At 33.1% G+C, this 13105-nt stretch overlaps 1 protein-coding gene across 1 annotated transcript in view; it reads right to left on the bottom strand.

Moving 5' to 3' along the window:
- Window positions 1-13105, bottom strand: part of LOC142319951 (arylsulfatase B-like) — an 89450-nt gene that overhangs the window by 14804 nt on the left and 61541 nt on the right. Inside the window, exons 2-5 of the mRNA XM_075357628.1 lie at window positions 11496-11575; window positions 10321-10480; window positions 8469-8695; window positions 6126-6387 (exon numbers count right to left, since the gene is read on the bottom strand). Coding sequence (XP_075213743.1) covers window positions 6126-6387; window positions 8469-8695; window positions 10321-10480; window positions 11496-11575 — 729 coding nt within the window. The remainder of the gene's footprint in view (window positions 1-6125; window positions 6388-8468; window positions 8696-10320; window positions 10481-11495; window positions 11576-13105) is intronic.

Genomic DNA, 13105 nt, shown 5'->3' with positions numbered 1-13105 from the left:
TAAAAGCAGCTTTCCAGCAGACTCAACAACCATGAAGTTCACCATATCTTCTGCAGCCAGTAGAATAAGTTCTTCTGCGATGCTATGAGTCTTCTTGCATTTCACGATTCTGTAAGCCACCTTGTAAGATGCTAGCAAAGTGTTGTTTGGTATGATGCAGTCTTAAAAATTAATTTTTTATTTTTTCAGTTCCTTTAACTTCCTGGCAAAAAAAACCCATGAGGTTTGCCAACCATGCTATGGTAATTAGCTTCTAAATAGCACTTCAATTTACTTGGAAAGGTACACTCTACTGACAAAACTTTCACACACAATACACATTGTGGACTCTTTTCACCATTAATTTCACATGACAATGCCTTGTGGCAGGCCAGATGGGATGAGACAGATGGTGGGCATTGTACACATGATCTCTCTCCAAATGCTGTTGGTTTGTGGGACGCCTCTTGGTACACCCTAATAAATATGTGATGAAATTTCATCACATATCACACCCATCACACCCAGTAGATTCTGGGATGTGTCCTCAGTGTGGACGGTTGGATGACACCTACCATGTTCTTTATGAGTGCCTGAAATATGAGTTAATGCGTTTGGAGACCATCAGTTGGCTTGGTCTTATCGGGTCGGCATTGGATCTCCGTGTAAACTGGAGGAGCCAGGCCAAATGGGAAATAGTGGAGAGTTTTGTAGTGTACTTAGCAAAGGAAAGGAGGGAATCTAGAGCTTTGCTTAGATTTCTCTTTAATTCTATTTTTTTTTGTATAAATTATGTTTTTGTTGTTGTTCTTGTCCTTTGTTTTGTTTCAATGTTACTGTTCCGCACAATACGTTTATGTTCCGTGTTGTGTGTTGAACTCACTTTTACCTTCTATAGGTAGTTCAATTCCTTTGTTAGTTGGGTATTTTCAGTCTTGCTTAAGAATTGGTAAGATGTGTTTTGTTTTGAGTTTCATTAACTAGTAGTACACCGATAGGAATGTCACTCGTGGCATTCACGTCGGTGGAATCCTGGCAGAGGCCGACTGGAATATGTCAAAAGCCGAGGTTTCGAGATGACTTCCGGTAAAGCCCATAACGGTTTGGAACGAAGGGGGTAGCGGAGGATGTCTTCCCCTACGGGGTCAGTATTTGACGTAAAACCAAACTCTAAATAACCGTCGTCATATTTACGATATTTTTGTTTCTTCACGTCGCGCCACTGGTTGAAGACATACTTTCTTTATCTGCACTATCACATTTACTATGTTCCAAAATCAGTCCATCATTAAAGATAATATGAGCAAAAAATCACAAAACTATTTATCAAAGACAACTAACAAGAAGTAATATAACACTAACTATACTTAATAAACTAATTTGTATCACTGTTCATTTATATGAAGCGCTGAGTTTAATTTCACTAGACTTAGATTATTAACCGACTGACTGAATCGAGCCGGCAACGCTATGATTTTCGCAAGAATTTCCAGAACAGTCCAATGTTACGAATGGCTATGCACCTCGACGTGTGTAGCGCAATTATATGGCGCGATCGAGAAGGAGCAGCGTTGCCGACTCGCATTCGCTAGAATATTCTGCGCTGGCGATTTTACTTTTATACATAGTCGAGTAAAAACAAACCACACAAAAATATCTATATGCTTTTAACTTCTCACTTTGTTTTTTTTTTTAGGTAGGCCAAATGTATAAATGTCTTGGTTCAGTTAATTATGAAGCTTTTACAATATTTCGCGGCGCCCCTATGAAGAGGCCGCGCCTTCCAGGAGCGCTGCGGCGCACAGTTTGGGAATTACTTGTGTAATGAATTAATTAGTTATTTTATTATTATTTTAGTTACTTTAGTTATTCTTTTGTAGTCGGAAGCAAGAAAACGTAATTTTGTATGGATCTTCGCTGAAGCTGATATAACTGTTATTGTTGTATCGTGCTAGTTTTTTATCTTTGTTAATGTTTTTTCTTATATCATTAACTGCAGTTGTAATAAACATATTTAGCACGTTACCTTTTTGATCACGTTATCAGTTCATTGTTTTCATCCTTTAATACTGTAGTTTTATTTTCTTTACCTGTTTCTCCTAGTATTTTCTTTACAATTTCCCAGTGACGTTTAGCGTTCTTTTGATTTTCAGCAAATAAATTATTATAGTAACAATTTTTTACTTTAATAATTTCATTAACTACATTATTTTTATGTGTAATGTGGTCATTTTCTTTTTGGAAATTATTTGTATCTTTTATACAAGTTATTTTTTGTGTTTACCATTAACAACAGCAAATTATTCATCCAAGCCTTTAATATCTTATTTTTTCTTGTCCAATTGTTTTTTAGATTTCTGAGTTGGATATACAGTTTTGGAATATAATTAATTATAAACTCATTGAATGCCGTTGATACGTTCTCAAATTATATACTTCATTCTTCATGATCTTACTAACATTATTTTTAAGCAATTGATAATCAAAATTATAATATTGTCTCACTTTTCATAATGAGTCACTCTCTTACACGTAACATACACAAAGTCATGCGATGGTCAGTCACCTTTCTTTCTTTCTGTTTAGCCTCCGGTAACTACTGTTTAGATAATTCTTCAGAGGATGATATGTATAAGTGTAAATGAAGTGTAGTCTTGTACATTCTCAGTTTGACCATTCCTGAGATATGTGGTTAATTGAAACCCAACCACTAAAGAGCACCGGTATCCACTATCTAGTATTCGATGGTCAGTCACCTGACTGTCAACAACCTAACTGATTGGGTTAATATTACAGTTACAAATATGCCTAAAAAAAAATGTGATCAATGAGAGTAATAGTGTCAACTGTCATTTGAATGGAATGAGTTCCTCAATAAGTTGTTTTAGACCATAGTTAGCCATCATGGTTAAGTAACTGTCAACTTGCCTAATGGGATTTAAGATGTTAATATTTAAGTCGCTTATTATGATTTAATTTTTATTTTTAACACTACTTATATTATCAAAATCTGCAATGAAATTATTTATGCAAAGTTCTTATAATCTATAAATTCCTATGAAATCTAATTCTACTTTATTATTTATCTTTAATTTCAAATGGACATGATCAGTTGTATGTAACTCACTATCTAATCTTTGACATGATAGGGATTGATTTACATAAAACACAACTCCTCAACCCTTTGCAAATGATTACATTTAGTAAACATTTTTTAGCCTAATAAATTGTAAAATCATAGGTTGTGTTCTTCTATCTATATTTCTGCAGGCATTTTATCAAGAATATATTTATCAGGCATTTTATATACTATGTGGCATTTTATCAAGAATTTTAATTTGAAGAATAAAATGATCAATTATTTTCTCATACTCCTATATCTTATTGAATAAATGCTAAGTGATTGTCAAAACCTCTGAAAATATCCTTAATCAAATATTTACTCATTAATTTAAAAAATAAAAATATTTAGAAAAAACCAGCTCAACTCACAATAATATGTACAAAACCTAATTTATAGTGAACGACATCACTCAGCTTGAAGTGCAGCTACATCATCCATGCTGGTCAGAATGGTAGTCTTATCACCTTCTTTCTTATGGACGAAAGTTTTACCATGTTTGACCCAGATAAATGCATATTGCTGTTCTCTTCTAATGGCTCTCGCTGCTCTAAGAATTATGCATCAAGTAGGGCTTAAACTTCCATTAATATATACAACTTCTGCCAGTATAACAGTGAAACTGACTGAAGTTCTGCTTTACTTTTCTCTTATGTAGAATCTCTTCTTTTATTATTCTGCGAATGAACTTCACTATGATTCCTCTTGGTCTTCCTTCTTATTTGGATCCAGTACAATGATAAGCGCTGACAGATCTTTTTCCTAGGGCATGTTAAATATAATTGCAATGTTCTTCACAGTTTCAAAAGGATTTTCATTCTTGTTTTCAGGAACTCCATTGAATTCTAAATGATTTAGTCAGAAATATTGTTGTAAATCATCTACTTCTGTTTCATTCTTTTACGTAGAAGGAAATTTTCTTCATTCATTTTCTCAAATTTTTTTTATAGTCCTGAAGTTCTTTTGTCTGTTCATCAACTTTCTGCAATAACTCAGCTATTTGTTCATGACAGTCTATGACTGAGTTCCCCAAGTCCAATTCCAAATTCCTTATTTGGGTCCTGGTCTCTTCTTTCATTTTCTTTAAAAATTCCAGTACATCAGTTGAGCTAACCTCAGGCTTACTGACTGAGTTTCTATACATAAATCCACCTGTTTTTAACAGGTTTTACATCTCCAGATTGCTTCTTCAGCAGCAAATCAATGTCATCTTTTGACAATTGAGTACTGATATCATTGAAAAAACCTTGACAATCATTGCACTGAATTTTCAGCTTGTTTTTTATGGTTTTATTACAAGATTTACATCTATTTTCACTCATTTTTGACTTTAAAATATACACTGTGTGTGAAGTAAAATAGTAATTGATCGATCAAAGTTAAGGATAGCTATAATAAATTAGAAAAAACAAGTACAGCACACCATCAAATAATCAAAAGATAATAGCCGGTCAGCCACAATACATCTGATCTCGCAAAGTCTCACTTATTATTCATTACTCCATTTTATGATTTAAAAAATTTTTGATCTAGGAGTGACTGAAATGTAATGTCCAGTTGTTCATAACAACTGAAAAGAAAAAAAAAGATAGACAAATGAAACTAATAAGGCGTAAAAGTACTTTTTTGCTACAAAAACTTATATTTAATTTTTCTACATAGTCACAAATTACAGATGTATATTTTACTAATGGTGAACCCGTTTTCTCTCTCTGTCAAAGAAGAATGCTGGTGGTCTTTTCTTAACTCGCTGTGAAATTCTATTTATCATCTGTGGTGAAATAAATAACCCTATTAACCCCTTTTTAATTTCAGAAAGAAATAAAATTTTCAGAGCATCAAATCTGATGAGTGTAGAGGGTTCCTAATTACACAAGAGCCTCAGACAGCTTTGTTTAAAAGTTTCAAACAAATTTTATACAACAATAACTGTCACTAGTGCTCACTTATGCTCTGTTAAAAATTCAATTACTGCACTTTATTTTAGATGCATTAATATGGTGGTAGGTGTACTCGACTCCATAACAATGGCAACTGACAGAAAAGGAGGTTGGGAATCAAGGAGTATTAGAATGTTAATAAGGAAATGAACCTACAAGATGGAAATATTTGTCATTTTGTTCTCCAATTACATTCCATTATATTACATTTCAACCACCACTTGTATATTTGATACTAGTAGAATTTTTTCTTAATGAAAATCTTTCTTGTTTGTGCAAATAAGTAAATAGTAGAGATGAGAATATAGGGAAATTCATGGAAATAAATTACTAAATCTTCATTGTTTTAAATTAATGACTTTTTGATTCTGTTATAATTTTTGCATTTTTTACATTGTAAAAATTATGAAGTATTTTTATTTTTCATTTTAAAATAATACAACTTGTACTTACTGAGTAAATATCAAACCAATATCCTTTGATCCCCATAGAACAGAAGTATAATTTATATTGCATAATGATGAAATTGAAGATTTTAATTACAGATGTAAAAAAAAAATTAATAAATGAATTTTGATCATGTCAGCAATGATGAAGTGATGCAAGTTCTCAAATAGTAATATAGCATAAGTATTGAGTCTTAAAGTCAAATTGAGAATGTAAAGTCTCAACTGACAATTGACAGTATTGGCAGTTGTGATACATCTTTTCATATAAAAAAAAAATTAACAACCAAAGATGTTGAGTTGTGAATGACAGTACTTATATGCTGATTGGAGCATAAGTAACACTGCTCAAAGCTACGAGTAGCAAAATAATAATTAAACTTATTAATAATAAAAATTATTTTATAATGGCAGGTGAGCTTACTTTCACAGGAATTTAACTGATAAATTTTGTGTATGACTCTGCAGCTACTCAGCTGCCAATTGAATATGTATACACATATATTTTCTAACTGAGTAGTTAACATAATATTTTCTATTATTTTACAGAGGTACATCAGAATAGAAAGCAACTGAAACTGTTTTTAAATTGTATAACATATTAAAACTCTTGATACAAAACAAAAATATTTCATTTACCAGCATAAGTTCGACGTTGTGGATCTGCAATGTGCTGAAACCTATTGATGACTTCTTGTGGTGCCTCTAATGGCTTTCCTCTATTTCCAGCATGTACAGCCAAGTGGGCAACGTACAAAAACATCGGTCTCCCTATATTATGTGAATGTATTAAGTTTACTGCTTCTTCTGTAAAAACATCTGTGGCATATCTTCCTACTAAATCATATGCCAATGTGCCATTACGTCTAAGATCAAAGCCACTGAACTCCCCTTGTGGATACTGTAGGGCAGAATAAAAATTAAAATAGTTTGATAAACTGGAATAAGATTTTAATCTCTACAATTTAACTACAATTGTTAAATTTACTGAATAGTTCATGAAAGTATCAAGATTTTTAAAAAAACTTATCATTACTTATGTAGATGCAGAGAATTCAAATATACGAGGGTAAGTCAATTATTATCCGCAATTTAGTTATATTTTTGTTTATGTTGGTAGTACTGTTGTGTTGTGTAGATGACGCATGCGTGGTTTAATTGTTGTTATGTCTGTGCAGGTTTGATGCTGCTAGGTTAGTTCCATTATCACTGCCCTGCCATTAACCATGGCTACTCCGCTTTCTGTTTGCACTACAGAAGAGTAACATTCAGCGATCCGTTTTTTGTGGTTGGAAGGTGTATCAGGGGCCGAAATTTATTGAAGACTCTTGGTACAGTACAGGGACAGTGTGTTGCTACAACCGAGTGTGTACGAATGAATTAAAAAATTCAAAAATGGTCGCACAAGTGTTACACACGACCATTTACCGCCACAAATAAGGAAAACATTGAGTGTGCACATGACATGACTTTCTTAGGCAGACGAGTAACTATTGATGAAGTGGCACATCATCTGCAAATTAGTCACGGTTCTGCCTTCAAAATCATTCACAACAGACTTGGGTTTCATAAAGTCTGTGCAAGTTGGGTCCCAAAACAACTCACACAGTTGCATAAACAAACGCGCTTGGACATCTACCAAAAACATTTGGTTCGCTATGGTAATGGGACATCTTCTTAGACAGAATCATCAGTGGTGATGAAACATGGATCCATCATTATGAGCTGGAGAGTAAACGGCAGAGTGTGGAATGGAAACATCCAAACTCGCCCTGGAAAAAAAGTTTAAGACCCAACCATCCGCAGGAAAACTGATTCTTTCGGTTTTTTGGGACTCACAAGGTCCAGTACTGGAATATTATGAGGAAAGGGGCACGACAATAAACAGTGAGATGCTGAAGCCTGCAATTCGAAACAAATGCTGAGGACTGCTGTCGAAAGGTGTTGCATTGTGTGACGGGCATTGTCATGCCCGTCCACATACTGCTGCCGACACTGCTGAAATGCTCCAGAAACTCAACTTTGAAGTACTGGCTCATCCGTATAGTCCTGATCTTGCGCCTTCCTGACTACCACTTGTTTGGTCCACTCAAAGAAGCGGTGCATTCCTGTCTCGCAGCTCAACTGAAAACCTTCTTTTATGAGGGCATCAGGAAGCTTGTGCAACGATGGACCTAGTCGTTGAAATGCAAGGGGACTATGTTGAAAAATGATGTACATGTAAGTTTCCTACTAGTATTACAATAAAATTTATAACTACATTGCAGATAATAATCGACACCTTCGTATATACACATTTTATTTTTATACAGAATAGGATAAAAATTAGTCTTCAGTCAGTCACAGTATTTGTTGTAACATCATTAAATTTTCTTGAAGATAAAAACAATAATACAGTTATACTACCATCACAATGCTTTTTTCTTAAAAAAAAAAGAGTAAATAAAAACATTATGCCTGATAGAACAAAATCACTTACATACTTCAAATCACATCAGAAGTAGTGTAAGATTCAAATACAAAGAAAAAATGTTGTGCAGTATTATAAGAGTACAGAGAAGTTGCTACTTTACATCTAAACAGGAATAGCAACTTTCATTAATTAATTATCTTGACCAGTTTCAGTGTAACTTGACTTTTTTTAGTTTTTATTTAAACAAAGTAAAATCCCTTACTCTCTCTCTCGGTTAGTGTCACAATAATATCATTTGGTTTAATTTTTTTTTTAAATAAAGAAGGTCCTGGTTTCAATCCAAAAAGTTTCATGCTCGAATCCTAGAAATGCGTGTAACATTTTTCATACGCTATAAAATTTTTATTCCATATTCAAATTTACAAGTTTCAAGTTTATGTAATGAATTCATCTACCAAAGAAAAGTTCATTATTTTATTTATAAAAATTAATTTTCATCCATATTAACAGGAATTCATATCATTGTAGCATATTGCTTATGAAAGTAAAGATAAATTACTCATACATACCACATCCTGTAGAATGTAGTCGTAATAGCTAGTATAACCAGCCCAGTATCCAAGATGAGTGTCAAATCCTCGGTACTGTGGTGTGTATTCCTTCCTGTAGTAACCAAGATGCCATTTGCCAACAGCATGGGTAGCATACCCTAAATCTCGTAAATATTGTGGTAATACTTTAAATTGAAGAGGTAAACCTCGTGGCTCTGCTGCAAGTAGAGGTGGTCCTTGCATACCTATTCATGAACAAGAATATTTATTACATAAAAATGGAGATAATACGCTCTGCTGAATAATGTCCATAATAATGTAAAGATTATTAATATTTTCCCAATGTAAGAGTTCATTCAGTATTTGCTATTCTATAAAAAATATATATAAATGTATACTTTCATTTTGTATTTTTATGAGTTTACTTGCATTTTCATTTGAATAATTTTTTTTAAATTTTTAATATTGTTATTTATTAAACAAAATTGTTTTTGCTGTTAAGATAATGTTTGTACTTTTCTCAAACCTCATTGCTGTTTTTTTTTTTTTTTTTTTGTGCAATGGGGACCATTAAATATGTTTATCTGACTTATGTTGTAAGTTAAATTTCTTCCTCCATCACACAAGAACTATTTTGCATAAGCCATCAAATTGGTAAAAACAGCAAAAGAATTTCTCATGTAGTAACCAGTTTGTAAGTATAATTTTCATCCATTTATATTCTTTAGCCTTTTATATCATTCAAAAAACTAGAATTACATTACGTAATGAATGAGCTGAACTCACTACTCTACTAGTAATCAACTCAGATAAATTAACATGTTATCTAAAAAATGTGGTTCTCCATTTTTTCTAACCTAAGCTCAGACATGTAATCCTGGTATTACATAGTAATCATGAATACACAGAAGTGATTTTTAAGCAATTCAATTGAATTTATTATTATTTTTCATAGTATAGGTTTGTTTGTCTTATATAGTGTATATTAAAATGAGTTCTGTATTATACTGTAACACTATTATTGGCAAACAAGAAGTAGATCATATGAGCTGTTCTGATGTTCCAACAGCGTCACAGCCTACCCCATAATTTTACTTCACAGAACTTTACATTTTTATATATATATTTTTTTTTTTGGGTTACTTTTACTTTTTTGTGAACAAATTCTTGTTTTTGGCTTATATGTAAACAGCAGTTTGGGAACACTTTCAATGCAGATCCTTTCTACTTATTTCTTCATTACTAACATTGGTTTACACAAGAGTAGTTACACCTTATATGTTAGTTCCTGCTTAATATCCTCATTTCTGTGGCAGTAACACCTTTAAGAGCCTGACAGAACCATACTTCAGCATACTGTTCATCTATTCTCTTTGCACTCTATGCAGTGCCATTAACTGAACCCAAGAAACCATAGAAGACTGATAGAATGAGCATTAAATTCTTAATAAAAACAGCTTTCAAATTTGGTCTGTCTAGAACTGCTGGCTCAGCTATTTACCTGTTCAAAATAGCTGTTCTGAACAGCTGTTTACATGTTTAAAATAGCTGTTCTTTGATGCTGTAAGTGATACAAACAAATGCGTAACATTCTGTCTGCTGTGCAACAGTGACTATGGTTGAATAGAACTATTGCTGTTACTTTTGTTGTTTTTGTTACAAGTCACTACTTAATAGTGTCATAATCAAACTTTACAAGTATTCTCTGCCAGGCATTCTGGACAGGTTGAGAAATGAAGTGCTTTTTCATTGAACCAAATATCATGGACACTATTGTTTTACTACAAGGACAGCTATATAATTTTATGAAGCTTTAAAATTTTCCTTGCCATTTAAAATAAAAATCAAATATCGTATCACTTTTAATTACCTGTATGTATAGGGTAACGACCAGTCATAAGAGCTGCTCTAGATGGAGTACATTGTGGTTGCACATAGTGATTATTCAAAATTACGCCATTGAAAGCAAGAGCATCAATGTTAGGTGTTGGTATTTGATCTGAGCCATGAAATCCTACATCATTCCAACCCTGTAAACAGAAAGAAGTAGATTAATTATGCATGATACAATTCTAATTTTATCTTTGAAATTTTTATATTTTTAATAAACATATTACTGGCTTTATAAAGACACAGTAACAGCTCTCCTACTGAAAACTTCAAAATTTAGCTTGTTCTTTAAATAAAACCACGAACGATTAGTAAGGTTCTTTAAAATATTAATATTTGTTCAAAACTTTGCTTATTTCTTTTTTCTGAGATAATTTTACTGTAAAGAGTAGACTGACATCAATGAAGAACCACTTTTTTGTCTTCTACAAACATTTCACGTAATATTTTCAGCTGGCAAAATAAATCTGGCTGGGTCTTTACTGTTTGCCCTTACTAAGGCAATCCTATTTAAAATTTCAACATTATATGGTTATAAAGAACCATTTACTTAATACTTTTAATGTCATGTAATGTTAAGGTATTTATGAAGACTGGTGCATATAATCTACTATCAATATCATATTCCACCACTAAACCACCAATTTAGGTCAATTTATTTATCAATACCAGGGTGGGCCATATTGATGGGACTAATTTGTATTTTGAATACTATGAGCAATAACAGTCATGCATGTTTTTCATACAGCTTAACAGGAAGTGTAAGGATGGGAGTTCCTGATACATGTTTTTTTTCATTGTGGCAGGGAATCATCATGATGTGATCTGCCATTGAAATTTCATACATCGTAGAGGTGTTCTTCAGTAGTGGAAGCTCCATCATCACAGCACATCAGCGTTTCAAACAACATTTTAAGAAACATGTAGCACCATCCTGAAAGATCATATTGAGTTCTGCTCACAACTTTCGTGAGATCATAAACACAAACAAAAAACAGTCCCCTGGGAGACCGCAATCGTTGCATAGTGCAATAAACATTGAATGTGTGTCCAATGCCATGGACCAATGTTCAATTGCCATTGAACCTTGGCAATTGTGTCATCAAGTGCATATTCCATGTACCAGTGTGTGGTGAATCCTTAAAAAGCACTTACAATTGTATCCATATAAGGTACAGGTGGTGCATAAATTGTTCGACCAAGATAAGGTTCAATGAACCATATTCTGTGATTGGCTAATCAACAAAGATGATGACTTTGTGCAACACCTTATCACGTCTGACGAAGCTCATTTCCACCTCAGTGGTTATGTCAATAAACAAAATTATCGATTCTAGGCTAGACAAAATCTGCAATTGTTGCATGAAATGCCATTACACAGTGCCAAGGTTACTGTGTGGTGTGCAGTAAGTCATGCCCGTATGATAGGTTCCCAATTTTTTTGAGAATGAACATAATGACATCATCACAGTCACCACTAGGCAGTACAACACAATGTTACAAAAATTTTCCATTCCCAAAATGAGACGGCTTGTCCTAAGGGACATGTAGATACAGCAGGATGGTGCCACCAGTCATACTGCAGTAGTGTCAATAACAACCCTTTGACGACACTTCCCCGGACGCCTCATCACCAGATTCAGTGATATCCATTGGCCATCCAAAACTCCCAATCTAACTCCACCAGACTATTTCCTGAGGGGTTATCTAAAGCATAAAGTGTACACCACAAAGTCCATTACCATCAATCAACAGAAGGACAGCACTCGAAGGGAGGTAGCAGTCCTGCTGAAACCTTGCGCCAAACTATACTAAACATGATTTGTTAGAGCCAAAGAATGTTCTCGTCAATGTGGTGCCCATCTAAAGAATGTAATCTTCAAACACTGAACAGAGTGCAAACTCCCATCCTTTGGCAAGTGTTCCACATAGTTGGTAATAAATGTTATGTTCAACAAGCTCCACAAATGCATTTTAAATGTGTCCCATCAATATGGCCCACCCTACAATGTCATTAAAACACCCAAACTGAAATGTTATCCAAACTATCTTCCAACAAGTTTTATAAAATTTGTGTTATTTGTAAAAATGAGATAAACAAAAAAGCTTATGTAGAGTGGTGGTTTAGAACATATTCTTGTAGATTTTTATAATTCTGACATGAGATATCCTGTAATATTAAAAATAATATATTACAAAAAATTAAGTAATCATTCATGACATAAACAAATCAATGGGGTTCTCTAGGAAATCATTTTCCATTATTTATTGATATTTAGAACTTGGAGCAATCTATATTAAAAGATTCTAATACATATACTGCTTTCAGAATGGAATCTGAATTAAAACATAAAATGAATTTTCTAAATAATTAATGTATTCAGAAGTTATAAATATGTAGTCGGGTAAATATTTATTTTAACATAAAGAATTAAATTTTCTCTAAACATATAGTCATTTTAGAACATATAACAATTTTTCTAATATAATAATAAAATAAATTAATGTATTTAAATGAATAGCAGCCTCCTGAGCGCTTCATGGCCACTATTTCAGTGTTTTTCTTACCATGTCATAATATAAGGAGAACCAGTGTTTATTCATATCTCGACTCAGAGTTGAGGAAAAATTTTGGGTGAGACCTTATTAAATGTGACTTGATTATCTGAGTGCTTTAAGCCATTGCCCATCTCAGTAGATCAGTAGGTCTTGAATTATTGCAGTTTTTGTGTTTTTAGCAATGTTCTTATCATTATAGGATAGGG

The sequence above is a fragment of the Lycorma delicatula genome, chromosome 2 (assembly GCF_047948215.1).
Source record: "Lycorma delicatula isolate Av1 chromosome 2, ASM4794821v1, whole genome shotgun sequence".
Classification (NCBI taxonomy): Eukaryota; Metazoa; Arthropoda; class Insecta; order Hemiptera; family Fulgoridae; genus Lycorma; species Lycorma delicatula.
Note: the sequence above shows the minus strand (reverse complement) of the source record. Positions and strands in the feature narration are given on the sequence as shown.